Source organism: Eschscholzia californica, unplaced genomic scaffold, assembly GCF_041429995.1.
Source record: "Eschscholzia californica isolate CP2 unplaced genomic scaffold, dmEscCali1.0.p SCAF_6, whole genome shotgun sequence".
NCBI classification, from domain to species: domain Eukaryota; kingdom Viridiplantae; phylum Streptophyta; class Magnoliopsida; order Ranunculales; family Papaveraceae; genus Eschscholzia; species Eschscholzia californica.
Window position 1 is genome coordinate 3,852,554 of NW_028238483.1, and position 15,087 is coordinate 3,867,640.

At 38.1% G+C, this 15,087-nt stretch overlaps 2 protein-coding genes across 2 annotated transcripts; both read right to left on the reverse strand.

Annotated features, from left to right (window-relative positions):
• Positions 1-61: 61 nt before the first annotated feature.
• Positions 62-4,339, reverse strand: DIT2.1 (dicarboxylate transport 2.1). Its single transcript, XM_086647910.1, has 4 exons — positions 3,376-4,339; positions 2,098-2,411; positions 1,003-1,451; positions 62-358 (listed from the first exon to the last, which is right to left on the reverse strand). The coding sequence occupies exons 1-4, from the start codon at positions 4,237-4,239 to the stop codon at positions 243-245; spliced, it is 1,743 nt and encodes a 580-aa protein (XP_086504036.1). The 5' UTR covers positions 4,240-4,339; the 3' UTR covers positions 62-242.
• Positions 4,340-4,684: 345 nt separating this feature from the next.
• On the reverse strand, positions 4,685-5,629 carry LOC147530889 (uncharacterized). The gene has a single exon (XM_086649689.1). The coding sequence runs from the start codon at positions 5,627-5,629 to the stop codon at positions 4,685-4,687; it is 945 nt and encodes a 314-aa protein (XP_086505815.1).
• Between the last annotated feature and the right edge of the window lie 9,458 nt (positions 5,630-15,087).

Sequence of the window (15,087 nt, forward strand, 5' to 3'; positions counted from 1 at the left end):
AAAAAAAATCATAAATTTAGGCTCCTCTATTCATCTGGGTTACAAAAATGAAACAACATAATGAATCAAGATGGATTCAATTTTGAGGCTAGAATTTGCATAATCACATTAGCTGTCTGTGGAGAAACTCAGAGTTTAAAAATTAAACTAAGAAAAAGTGTTTACACCACTAGAATACTTGAACAACTAATGAGAGATCCAATAATAGGTTAAAAATTGAATGAAAACTTGTTTACTTGAGTTTAATAGAGACCAAGAAACTTCCACCAAACCGCTCCGACTCCACCCCAGATTGTAGCATTGATCATAGCCATTATAAAACCGATTTTGAAGATGTCAGGTAGATCAACATAACCAGCTATTCAGAAGAACACAAAAAACAACAATTATCAGTTATCACAACGGCACCATTTAGATCAAGCTAAGAAGCAACAATGAGAAACTATGCACTCGGCTACACATAAATTGTTTTTAATTGAGAGTGTTTAGTTACATAACATGTAGTCATACCATTTTTATCTGCTACCTTTATTTCTGATTGATATGCAGCTAAAAAAACAAAAAAGAATATGCAGCTAAAAGTATAGTTCTGTATATCCCAATGCTGTATTTTGTTCTAAATGAGCAATTACTTCCCGTGATGCTTAAACTAATCCAAAGTGAAGTATTGTAAGTGAAAAAGTAAAGGACCTATTAACTAAGACAAAAAGTCTAAGTATACAATTAACAATTGTATCAGAGTATCTAACTTTTTCCACTCGACTTTTTTCACTCACAGTATCTGACACCTCCTACTGATGTCAAACACCAACAAGCGTACCAATGTCCATGATACATAGTTTTCGACTTGGCTGGAAGATCATTCAGTAGAATAACGTCTTTGGAGCATGTCGATGTGGGCACTACACGTGACGATGTTAAAGATCCATCCCTAATTTATAATTTAAACCTAAAGAAGGAAATTATAAAAGAAAGATCTGAAAAGGAAAAAAGAAGCTATACCACCGTAGTATACCGCAGCCTGACCACTGCTATAATGTGTGAGTGCGCCAAAGAGATTAGTATTGTATGCCAAAGCTAACGCAGCCACAATAGCTGGAACTCCAGATGCTAAATGCATAGCAAGAAATGCAGAGTATAATGCTCCTACATGACCTGTCTGACTTGCAAATAGATAGTGGATTGAAAAATAGGCTACTTGAAGAACCCCAAATGCAGCTGGCCAACTCAAAGAGAATGTCCCGAGAAACTTGGCTACGCAAGTAGACATCCATGACACTATACCCAGGTTTGTTAACTGTCCTGCCATTCCCACTAAAACTGCAAACCAAGCCAATGTATCCCATGCTGATTTTTCGCTTAAGCAATCATCCCACTCTAGAACACCCAGTAACAGGAGTATCGAGAGACCAAGCATTGCAGCAACAACACTTGCTATACCAAGAGCATCTCTGCACATACAGACCAAGCTCTGTCAGAAATCGAGTCCTAAAAAAGCAAAATTGGAGATACACTAGCATAATGAGGCAATAATTCAGAAATATTTTATGTTGCAAAGTAGACAAATTATTTAGATTATTGCAAATTTCACATGTCAGATAGTTCAATGAATGTTACTTTCACATAAATGCATAATTCAGTTTCAACTATCTGAATGGCATTAGCATATGTAAGAAAAGATAGTTAATAGCCCTTCAGGAATATCCTGAATGTTAATTCTTACATCAGGGGGTGACTGGTCAGGCTATTTGAAAATAACTTGAACAATCTAACTTCTGCTGACTTCATGTGTAAGATAACCGCAACAAAAAAATGCCCGTTCACATATACGGAATCCAGTCAGGAGAGGAGCAATTTTATGCATAATCAAGTGAAGTTATTCCTATCTAATCGCAGCACTATCATATAGAAATATGTCATTAATTATATTGAAAATGTGCAATAGATAATCTTCTCTCTGCTGTGCCGTAGCTATGCGATTAGGGGGATAAGAGTTCTATGACTCTATCTGCTAAAAGAGGAGAGTGACTGTGTTTATCATTTCTACTGTATCGTAGTTTTCATTATATGTCAAATACTGAATTGATTGGCACTTACCCAAAGACCCACAATGTGACTGCAAAAAGCATAGTACTAACCATCACCCATTCATTCTTTGTGACGGGACCCATCTTTTCCAGCTTCTTTGTAGCCAAAGCGGGTGCATCAGGTGTGTCTTTCGTTTCAGGAGGGAATATCTTATATAGGATAAATGGAGTGGCTAGAAGAGAAACCAGTGCAGGTAAACTTGCAGCCTTGAACCACGAAACCCATGGACTTGCAATTTTAATTCCGAGTTCCTCGGCTAATTTCAAACACAACAAGTTTTGAGCTGCAGCAGTTAGGAAAAGCGCACTTGAGTTACCAGCGGACTGCCATGCATAAAAAAACACCAAATAAGAGGTAGATATATCGCCATCACAAAAAAACAACAACATCAGAACCTTTTCATAGTAGCCAAACTTTAAAATAACACAACTATAAGTCTAGCACAAAAATGTGGAACAATCCGATATCTATCAAGATGAAATTTTACAAGAAGAAATATAGTTCGTGGATCCCACCTACAAGATTCCGCAGACCAACAATTACCTGACCAACAATGCCTAAGAGGACAAACCATGTTACAAACTTTAAATGTGCGATATTAGACTGTAGAACCAACTGGATTAGATGCTTACGCCTTTGGATTTTCGAAAGAATAAAGTTGACCAGGAATCATAATGATGCAATAACCTGAGTAAGATTACCCCCAAAAAGGAGCACGTCTGAAGTACTAAATAACCTTAATATTTGATCAACAACATAAAGTAACAAAAACAACTTTCCTTCATGTTCCTTTATAAGGAAGAAAAGTTGGACCCAGTTCTCCATTTGCGTCAACGTTCGAAGGATAGATGACACTGGTGGGTCCAAACAGGGTGGTGGTTGGCCTACTTATTATCCTTAATAAAATGCATTGGCAATGGATATGGGTCAATCCCATTTACGAACATCAAACTACCCACTCTTAGATGTTATTCTTTCACGGGCAGTTCGGACTATTCTTCATTTCCACTTACATTCATTTGCAGTTGAATTTCCGATCTTCTACATTTGATTTTCTAATTTTCCCAATTGTCACATAACATAAACATGAGCAATGTTAATCCATAAATGTACGAAAGATATCCTTCGAACCTTTTTTTTTCTAATCTTTTTTAGTTTGATCATATTTTCTAGCTACTATAATTAGATATCTCTAAAATTACATAGTAAACAATCTTACTCTAAAAAAATGTAACTTCAATTCAAGGCAAAAACCTAACCAAGAAAACCAAGGATACTCTTTATTACCTGAAATTGAGACTGAATCAGATATGATCCAAGCTTCTTCTTCGAAGGATGGTTGGGCTGACTTCCAGCAGCAATCGATAATGACTTAATAATCGGCAAAAACACACCACCAGCTCTAGCTGTTGTACTCGGCATAGCCGGAGCGATTAGAGCTTCACTAATCGTTAATCCATACGACAAACCTAAAGTACTTTTTCCAAGCCACTTAACAAAATAAGTAGCGATTCTATCACCAAGTCCCGTCTTAACAAATCCACGAGCAAAGAAAAACGAAATAACAATCAACCAAATAACTTCATTAGTAAAAGCTGAAAATGCAGTTGTAAAAGCTAGGGTTTTCGTAACAATTGCAGTCGTTAAACCTAAAAACGCCCAAGCACCAACAGGTAAAGGACTTAAAACTAATCCAGCTATAGTTGATAAGAAGATCGCAAGTAATTGCCATGCTTGTTGAGTAACTTCGACAGGTTTAGGAACAAAAAACCTAACAATTAATCCAATTCCAACTGAAATCAGAAACGGAACAAATTTGGCACCCTGAGAAACAGATTTCTGATCATCTGAGGTAATTATACCAGGAGATGAAGCAGATGATTTAATCGGTGGTGAAAGAGATTTGAAAGATTTGTTAGAAGAATGAAGAGATTTTAAGTGGAAGAGAGAGAATTGAGATTGAGAAGAAGTGAATAAGAGAGGAGATGGAGAAGATCTAGAGAGAGAAATGGGTGATGAAGGAGAAACATAAGGTTGTTGAGATTTAGAGATAGAAAATTGTCTTTTAGAGAGAGAAAGACGAGATGAAGGAATGAGAGTAGTAGTAGAAGAAGTAATGGACGGAGAATACAACGCTGAGCTCTGCATCATTTAGCTTCTTCTTTCTGCTTCTACTGAAGAGAGAGAGAGAGAGAGATGTGATGTGAGAAATGAGAAGGTGGGGGTTCTATGAGAATAATTCAAGGGCCCCATAATTTAATTGGATATAACTTTTGATGTTGGCCGTTCGATTACATGAACTTTGTTGAATTATGCCTTAGCCAATGCCTTTTATTGGTTTTTTTTTTTTTTTTTTGAGAGAAATACAATAACATTCATAAAGGATAGGTTACAAAGTTGGTCCCTGAACTGACAGATAGAGACAAAAGTAACACAAGTTAACAAAATGTACTAAAGCCGCATACAAGGCAGACTAAGGGGGTAGAACCAAAGTCGCCAAACCATGTGCTGCTTGGTTGATCCTACGTGGAGAGTAGGATAGAGTGATGTTTAGCTGCCGCGTGCGTAACCGGAGATCGTCGATTTCGTTGTACAATCACCACGGTATTGTCGGATCATCGGCTGAGATTAGGTCCAGTAGAACCCTAGAGTCCCCTTCGATTATAAAAGCTTCCTGCTCCATCTCTTCCGCCATTTCTATTGCCAACCTGAACCCTATCATTTCGCTGTGCATAGCTGATTCCGTCCTGAATGTTTGTGTCTTAATCGATCGTGTGAAACCCTGTGCATCTCTTGCTATAGCCGCACTGGAGGCTCTTGTTTCTCGATATGATCCATCAAAATTAATTTTGATTAATCCCGTCGATGGAGGGCACCAGTTATCTGCATGTTCAGAGTGATTCGGAGATAAAGCATCTTGTGGGTTGGAAACATACCTTAGATCTTCCTGAGTTTGCCACCAACATCGTCTTAGATTCGGTTGGATATTGTTAAAGATAAGTTGATTTCTTGTCTTCCACCAATTCCACATAAGATATTTGATAGTATACCATTGATTGTTGTTATTTCTATGTTCTTCTAGCATTTTCTTGAGTTGTTTCACTGGATCTGTGTTTATCTGACTTAATCCTTCCTCCCTAGAGAGCTGAATCAACTGTCTGAATGTGGGACAACTTCCGAACAGATGGTTAACCGATTCGATTTCGTTTAAATTGCACATCCGACATGTTTGAGTTATTTGATCCAACCTTCTCCCTATGTTGCTCAGATTTGTCAGTCCATCGTGTATGAGTTTCCAAATGAAGATTTGAATATTTGGTTGCATCTCTGTTTGTTTCCAAAACTTTGACCATGGAAATGCATGAACCTCTTCATTTAGTTCAGGGAGATCTTTTATTTCAGCATAATATGATTTCGTTGTGAAATTCCCGCTTTCGATTGGACACCAAATCAATTTGTCCTTGTGTGTTCTGGCTGGAAGTTTGATGCTACTAATCTCATGTGTTGTGTTGCTATCAAAATACTGTGAAATTAGATTCATATTCCACCTGGTAGGATTTGTAATTATGAGATCTGCAACCCAGAAAATGTTAAAAGGCAGTTTATTTACTATGTTTGGTTGATGATTTGGGAGATTTGGGATCCATGGTCATTTTGAATTTTGACTGATGTGTCGTCTCCTATAATCCACAGGACCTTTTCCCTCATTGTCTCTCTTTTCTTGAGAACCAATTTTCAAAATGGTGAGGGTGTGATCCGAGTGTTGGTGGACCAAAAGTCATCGTAATTGACGTATTTCGACTTTAAAAGTCTGACCCACATAGCGCTTGAGTTAGTTAATAGTCTACAGGTCATCTTGGCTATAAGAGTCTCATTCACCTGTTTTAAAGTTCTGATTCCTAGTCCTCCCTTGTTTTTTGGTCTACTAATTATTTCCCATCTAATGAAGTGAAATTTTCGTTCGTTGTCTGCATGTCCCCACCAAAAACTACGCTCTGCCTTTTCAAGTTTGTCAATAACACCACTTGGCAAGAGCTGGTAGCTGAATGGGTATGTACAATAAGGTCCTAGGACTGACTTAATTAAAACAGTACGACCGGCCAAAGATTTTATCTACTAACCATTGGTGGCTCTTGATACGGTTACTTGGTTTTAAAATGAGTGCTCCCAAGTACTTTGCCTGGTCTGTCATGATTGGCGCATTTAGTTGATTGCTGAATTGGTGTTGGATGTGCTCGGGTACTCCTCGACTGAAGTGAAGAGATGACTTCTCAAAGTTCACTTTTTGTCCTGAGAAAGCTGCATACTGATCCATCATATGTAAAATAGCATCTAGATTTTTTTGATTAGCTTTTTCGAAGATAATCAAGTCGTCCGCAAATAACAAATGTGTGATAATGGGACTGACTTGATTTATCTTATACCCTGTAAAAGTGTTATTTTGTGCATAATGAAAAATTAAGAGGGAGAGAGACTGCGAGGTTAGAATGAAGAGATAGGGTGATAACGGGCACCCTTGTCTCAGGCCTCTAGAGGCCGTCAAGTCCCCCACTAATTTCCCGTTTACCTTAATGTTGAATCTAAAGGTAGTGATGCTGCTCATAATCAGTTTGAGTATGGTGCCCTGAAGGCCTGAGGCCATGAGGACCTTATGGAGGAAAATCCAATCCACACGATCATATGCCTTAGCCATGTCCATTTTCAGAGTAAAAACTCTTTTTTTGGCCCTAGACAAGTTCATAGAGTGGAGAAGTTCTTGAGTAGTCACTATATTATCCATAATTTGTCGACCCATGAACAAAAGCATTTTGCGTCCAAATGATTTTATCCTCAAGGTAAGGACGAATACGGTTTACTATAATTTTCGTGATGAATTTGTACACTGAGTTGCATAGGGAAATCGGTCTGTAGTCCGAGGCCTTACTCGGGTTCCTGATCTTGGGAATTAAAACAATGGTTGTCAAGTTGAGAGAAGGGTTGATATCACCTGAAATAAATATGTCCCTGATAAAAGCGATCAACTCCTCGCCTACGACCTCCCAATTGTGTTGAAAAAAGAAGCAAGGTAAGCTATCCGGTCCCGGGCTCTTAATAGAGCCCATCTTCACGATAACCTCTTTTATTTCCTTGGCCGAGGGGACCCTTGAGATATGGGCCAGCACTTCAGTCGAAAATACCTTATATGCGTTGAGTATCTCAGTGGGTTGGGAAATCACCTCCTCTGTCTGAAATAAATTCTGAAAAAAATTTGTCAGTTCATCTGCAATATCGTCCTCATTTGTGGATACCTGACCCGAGTTGAGTTTAAGTTGATGTATTTTGTTTTTCTGTCGCCTCATAGACATCAAAATGTGGAATGCCTCCGTGTTCCTATCACCATTGTGAACAAACTTTGTTTTAGCTCTTTGTTCGGCTTTTGATTTTTGCACGTCTTCCAAATGTATGATTTGTTCTTGGATATTGCTCTCGATTTGCATAGTCTCCTCTGTGGGGTCCAGAGTTTGGATATCTTCCAAGCATTTTTTTAATATGGTCAATCTGTTTTTCAAGACCCCAAATGCGCGTTTACTCCATTTACGGATTGAGTCCTTTACTAGTTGGAGCTTATATGGAAATGGACCTGTGCTGGTTTCCCACTTGGTCTGAAATGTGGCCCTGTAATCTGCATCTTTTGTCCAAAATACCTCAAAATTTGAAATAGTATTTAACACGTTACCTTGAATAGACAATTTTAGTAAAATAGGCGCATGATCGCTATTATACCTAGGCAAATGGAACACTCTCGCCTCTGGGAATTGTAATAACCAGGAGGCGTCGCATAAAACACGGTCTAGCCTCTCTCTAGTCAAATGGTGAAGAGCTTTACAATTTGTCCAAGTGTATCCCGGATCGTTAAACCCTAAGTCCAGGAGGTTAGCCTCCCTGATAAAGTTCTGAAAATTGGACATGAATGGGATGTTTGTGGATCCCCCCATTTGTCAGCACTAGAGCTCATCGCGTTAAGGTCGCTGATACAACAGTAGGGTCTAGTGATGGTATGAATCTTAAGGAGGAGGGTGGACCAAAAGGCCGGTCTATCCTGGACCCTAGGTGGTCCGTAAATGCAAAATATAACCCAAGGGTTCGGATTCATGGCGGATTGGACAGTAATATGAATACAATTAGCCGAAGTGAAATTAACATTTACTACTAATTCATTTGACTAATGAAGTAACACACCCCTACTTCTACCAGTGGAGGGAACAACTACATAATTAGACAAGTCATACTTAATAAAACAAGGAAATACATTATAATTAGTAATTCCAGTTTCGGAGAGAAAAACTAGTTGTGGTTTTGTCGCTCCTTGATAGGCCTAAAAGGTTACACTAAATAGGTCTACACCCGCAAGTGCACGGGTGTCAAGTTGTAATAAATTCCGGTAAAACCGGTTCGTTCCTCAGAGACTAGTTAAACATATTCTAAAATTAGGAAGTAATAAGATTTTAAAATGATTTGGTTTTGGTTTTTTTTTTTAAATAAAATATTAAAATAAAATTACGGAAATGAAAATGAACTCAAATGGGGAGAGGAGTCTAGGGTTTAGGATTCCACCACATAAAATCACCTTTATTACACATATTTAACTAACTAGTTCTTTTTTCTATAACTCAAAACTTTGGATAATAAACTATCCGAATTTCGGAAGATGTTTTCGATAAAATCGGTTCTTAGAAAATGGTAATTGTCTTCTTTTGAAAAATATATTTCTAAACTACTATCTATCAATTAATAAGCGTGAACCGTCAAACGATTTAACATAAGCACGATGCATCAAATCTAAAAGTATAGATAGTGAAAAGATAACTGATTTAACAAATTAAAACAAATTAAACTTTATCGTTCAATCAAAAGAATTCGTCAATTAAGAATATGCCAAAAAAATCAAGAGTTGGTTTCATCAAAAACCCTAGATAAATAGTTTTAGCTAATCATGGTCATCAAAGAGATCATAAATAATTACAGAGATTCAAATAAATAGGAAAAATAAGAGAGAAAATGAAAAAAAGAATTAAACTTTTCTTAGCTGGAAATGATTTCCTTCTGATTTTCCCGTTTATCCGCCAAACGCGCCTTAAGGGAAAATGATTTTCTCATCTTCTCGAAAATATTTTCCCTGTGGGAAAATTATTTTCCAATCTCTTTTCTCGTCTTCTTCACTGTTTTCTCTCTTTCTCTCTCTCTCCCTACTGTTTTAAACTTCTTCTAGTACCTCTCTCTCATACAACCATGAATAAAGAAAACTCCAGAGAAACAAAAATGAAGAAGAAATAAAAACAAGGGATAATTTGACATTAACCCCCATTTATAATGTGATATTAGGACTTCACCCCCAAAATCAAAACTGTTTAGGCGTTAACCCCCAATTGCTCTTTTTCCGTCATTTACACGTTAACTGGTCAGTGTGTGAGTCACACGCGTGAGTCGTGACCAAACTGCCCCTCGTACCATCCTCCATCTAATCTAACGGTCACCATCTCATCTCCCGATCAACGGTCCAGATTGAATATTTCAATATAGCTGTTGAATTATGTTTCCCAAAACTACCCCCACAAGCTCCCAACGGTAACAACCCTAAAAGCTTATAAAAAGCAAGAGATTCAATCGATGGATGATGAAGTTTTGGGAGGGTTGAAACCTTAAATTGTGTTCATTGTTTCGAAAACGATGGCAGGAGGAGCTAAGTGTAGTTCATCATCTGAGGTATACACTGATATCTTCTATTTTTGGTTGGGGGTCCTTCCCTAATTATCGTATTTACAGTGGGGTGTTATCTTAACTGTTATGTGCAATTTTCGTTTTCAGGAAGTCATGTGTCAAATTTGTGAGATGAAGGCTCATGTAGCTCTAAATTGCCCCTTTCTTTACTCCGCATGTACGAAGAGAAATTGTGATGGCATTCGAAAAGTGATGGTGTCGAGTACTTCAAGAAACCCCGGAAGAAAGTATTTGAGATGCCGGAAGAAAGTATTTGAGATCCCACTGTCAAATTTTCGTTTTCAGGAAGTCATCTATGATAGATAAGTTTCACTTGATGATGATGTCTTTGCTATATGAGAGAAGGAAAACAGCTAGACAGTGGGATCCCAATGGGATTGTACCAAGAGCCAAGAGGGTAATAGATGGGTATCAAAAGAGCATAAGCAAGTTTAGAATCCAAGGAGCCAGTGACCATCTTTTCAATGTGTATGAGGTAAATACTGCAAATAGATGGACTGTGAACTTGGCTAACTTGAGTTGTTCCTGTTGTGTATGGGATCTTACTGGAATCCCATGCAGTCATGCTGTCCCTATCATCATGCAAACTAGGAGATCACGGGCAGAGTAAGAACTTATAACTTATAACTTTTTTGACAATTCTTTAACCATTTGTAGTTTAAGATTACATTACAACATGTGTAAACCTTTTTAACATTTCTTATAACTTCATTGATAGATATTGTAGTGATTATCACAAGGTAAGTACTTACCTAATTGCATATGGTGGATTTATAACTCCAATGAAGCAAAGCAAAGACTGGGGTGAAGTAAGTGTTGCTAATGATTGCTTTTTTCTTTGATGAATATTACTTTGTTATTTGGTTAATCTTGTCCTAATGATTGTTTATGTGATGTGTTGGTGGTGTTTGTAGTCAATGTATGAAGTGCTTCCACCCATCATAGTTAGGCCAGCGGGAGGCCAAAGAAGCAAAGGAGGAGAGGTGTAGATGAAGGACCTTCCAGCCAGAAGAAGCCAAAGAAGTGCAAGAGATGTGGTGGTGTGGGTCACAACAGTAGGACCTGCAAGGGTGGTCAATCACAACCACAAAGACCCCCACCAACTCTGCCTAGGGGAATGAATGGTGCTACACCATCTACACAACAGTCCACCACCACTCAACCATCAACATCCACAACCCAACCATCAACATCCACAGCAAATCCAGGATGCAGGACATTCTTTGGCAGGTCACCAACAATACCAATGAACCAAGTATTTAGGCCTTCTAAGTTACAACCAAGAAAAGCAGGGAAGAAGTAATTAGGTTGGGTTTATCATTTTGATCATTTTGTGAAGAACATACTTATAGATTTTGCTCTTTTTTTGTGGAAATATGGTTATGTTTAGATAGTTGATCATTTTGTGAAGAGCAGTAGGTTTGAAAACTAAGGAAGATGTGTTAGGTATCTAACAGGAACTATGTTAAGTCTTGTTAGGTTTATGTAACATGTACTTTTGGAGCTATAAAAGTTGGGTATGTTTTGAATCTTAGTTTTTTTGTAAAGTTCAAACCTTTTGAATGTGAATTGCTACAAATGTCTAATCTTTAACTTCTAACTTATTCAATATCATCTTCATACATACATACTTGGGTACCCTACATACTTCAAAGTTTCACATTGTTAAACTTGTTACAAAACTCTTCAAGAGTAGTTGTTATCACTATTTGAGCTTGAGAATGGTTACTTTGCTTCTGTCCTTGGTTCTTATTCATCGGGCAATCTTTCTTCCAGTCACTTGGATCTCCACAACCATAGCAACCCACTACTCGATGTTGTTTCACACGTTGAGTTTGATATTCAAGCATGGCTTCATCTAGCCACTGAAAAGATTCACATTTGAGGTATTGGCATCTCAAATACTTTCTTCCGGGGTTTCTTGAAGTACTCGACACCATCACTTTTCGAATGCCATCACAATTTCTCTTCGTACATGCGGAGTAAAGAAATGGGCAATTTAGAGCTACATGAGCCTTCATCTCACAAATTTGACACATGACTTCCTGAAAACGAAAATTGCACATAACAGTTGAGATAACACCCCACTGTAAATACGATAATTAGGGAAGGACCCCCAACCGAAAATAGAAGATATCAGTGTATACCTCAGATGATGAACTACACTTAGCTCCTCCTGCCATCGTTTTCGAAACAATGAACACAATTTAAGGTTTCAACCCTCCCAAAACTTCATCATCCATCGATTGAATCTCTTGCTTTTTATAAGCTTTTAGGGTTGTTACCGTTGGGAGCTTGTGGGGGTATAGTTTTGGGAAACATAATTGGGAGAATTTGACATACACCCCCACTATTATATGAATATTAGGACTACACCCCCACTTTTTCAAAACTTTTGATATACACCCCCACTTGGACGGAAACCGTCAACTCAGAGTTAAGTTGAGTGTGTGCGAAACACACGCGCCAACCATGACGATTTTACCCTTTTGTAGTTGTTGAAATATTTTGAGCGATTTTGACATACACCCCCACTATTATATGAATTTTTGGACTACACCCCCATTTTTTGAAAAAATCAAAAATTTTCAATTTGCCCTCCAACGATCATCTTTTACCTTTTGTCTTATAAATTTATTTATCTTAGACAAGCTAAAAGGTCAAAGCGAAAGAACTATTTGAGATATCAAACTATAGAAAAGATGGGAGGAACTATTTGGGATATCAAGCGAAAGAACTTATTTATCTTATATGGGAGGAACTTATTTATCTTATTTGACATATAAGATAAATAAGTTCTTTCGCTTTGACCTTTTAGCTTGTCCAAGATAAATAAGTTTATAAGAAAAAGGTAAAAGACGATCGTTGGAGGGCAAATTGAAAAATTTTGTTTCTTTCAAAAAAATGGGGGTGTAGTCCAAAAATTCATATAATAGTGGGGGTGTATGTCAAAATCGCTCAAAATATTTCAACATCTACAAAAGGGTAAAATCGTCATGGTTGGCGCGTGTGTTTCACACACACCCAACTTAACTCTGAGTTGACGGTTCCAGGTGGGGGTGTATATCAAAAGTTTTCAAAAAGTGGGGGTGTAGTCCTAATATTCATATAATAGTGGGGGTGTATGTCAAATTCTCCCAACATAATTCAACAGCTATATTGAAATATTCAATCTGGACCGTTGATCGGGAGATGAGATGGTGACCGTTAGATTAGATGGAGGATGGTACGAGGGGCAGTTTGGTCACGACTCACGCGTGTGACTCACACACTGACCAGTTAACGTGTAAATGACGGAAAAAGAGCAATTGGGGGTTAACGCCTAAACAGTTTTGATTTTGGGGGTGAAGTCCTAATATCACATTATAAATGGGGGTCAATGTAAAATTAACCCTAAAAACAATTGATTATTTATCTCTCTCTCTATAAATTACTCATTTCTCTCCCTACAAATATTTCTCTCTCTCTCTCTGTTTCTTTCTCTCACTAAAAGAATTACAGAACAAGAAGAAGAAGAAAAGAAGTGGATGATAATGGTGTTTCTCTCTTTCTCTCCGATTTTCTCTATAGGTTGAGCTTGAGATGATGATCTTCCCCTCCAAACCGAGATGATCCTCATTCCCTCCTTCCTCTGTTTTTATAAAGAGATGAATAAAAACCATATCCAACTGTCTCTCTCTGTCAAACCGAATCCGAGTAGCTGTCTTCATCAGTTTCTCTTTCTAGAATATATTTCCTAATCTCCACCCAAAGTATCTCGGTTATCTCTCTGAGGATCGAACCTAAGATAATCTTTCTTTCTTGGTTTGATCTCTTTCCTGTCTCTGAAACAGCCGAGCTCTCTCCCTCTCTCGGTTCTTCTTTCCTTTTTGCTTCTTTAAAAATCTTGCCTTCCCTCTTTAAGTAACTTTCCCTCTCTTTCTATTTCTGTTCTCCATCTAAGATAACCAGTAATCCCCTCCATGAAAATATAAACTTACCTTCAAAAGGAAAAGAAGACAGATCCAAGAATCTGTTTATGGGAAGGTTTCTTTCTCTCTCTTGATAAATTCTCTAATAAAAACGAGAGAGAGAAATAGACGTTAAAGATATGGAATCTGACCAAATGAATGGGTGCCAGGTTGGTTTTGACGTGATCTTGTAAAGTGATAGAGATACAGTACACCAGATGCAGCATAAGAAGTTACGACCCTCACATTGAAGCCGCGGGATTCTACTGGTTTGCATGGAAGTCGTCGGATCAATGTAGATACGGGAATGGATTTTCGGGGATCATCGTAGACGCCTGCATCGAGATACATTGGATATTGCCGTCCTTGTTATCCCGAGAGTATACCATCAAATCCCAACAACGTACCGAAAATTTCGTTTTCGCCGTCAGATTTGCGCCACCTGTTGATGAGTTGGTATATGTTGACCTGGTCACTTGATTTTGATACTTTGACCCGGTCTATCTTTAGCATCTGGATTCCGATTCGACTTCCGCTTTCGTAGGTGGATTCGTGTTGGACCATACATTTCATTCGAGCACCAACGTAGACCAAATAGCCAGACTACCATAATTTCCAAATGACCAAAATACCCTCAGTGTCTTCCTCTCGGTTTTACTCCGGTTTTCACACTTAACTCCGTAAAAGACACCTGAGAAAGAGAAACACGCAATTCATCATAATAACGGCTCGAAATAGACTAACTCGTCCAAGTTAAGAGATTCAGATGGGACATTTTCATGTCTCATCAAACATCCCCAAACTTAGATTTTGCTAGTCCTCGAGCAAAATAGAAAAATAAAACTAAACCCATTTCCCCACTTTCGTAGGGAATCACGATTGCACTTAGCACGTGCAACAAGCCGTTAAACCCCTAGGTTGCCCTAAAGGACGAGTTTTGTCTCGTGAGGGTTTGCAGTGAATATACCCACAAAATTCAAAGATCAAAAAATGCAAAAGGGTCTAAATATGATGTGGACTAAAAATGTTCATCCGGTAGGTTTTCGAAAGTTAATAGAAATGAAATCCAAGCCAACCAAACCATACAAAAGCTAAAATTCCCTTCACTAGTAATCAAGACCTAAAGTGCACATGACCAGCCAATATGAGTATCATTTGGGTTCCAAACAGGCAAGACCTCGATTACCTTCTCAATACATTTCGCCTCGACTACTGCCTCACGGTCATACACTCAAAAATTTAAGTCACTCAGAAATGTTTCACTCAATGTGCGAGTATGAGCATGAAGAAA

Excerpts from the sequence above, each read along its gene's own strand:
- DIT2.1 (XM_086647910.1), bottom strand. The coding sequence starts at position 4,239 with ATGATGCAGAGCTCAGCGTTGTATTCTCCGTCCATTACTTCTTCTACT. Across the intron at positions 2,412-3,375 it reads TGATTCAGTCTCAATTTCAG|TCCGCTGGTAACTCAAGTGC; the intron begins GTAATAAAGAGT and ends TATGCATGGCAG. Across the intron at positions 359-1,002 it reads GGCTGCGGTATACTACGGTG|CTGGTTATGTTGATCTACCT; the intron begins GTATAGCTTCTT and ends TCTTCTGAATAG.
- LOC147530889 (XM_086649689.1), bottom strand. The coding sequence starts at position 5,629 with ATGAATCTAATTTCACAGTATTTTGATAGCAACACAACACATGAGATT.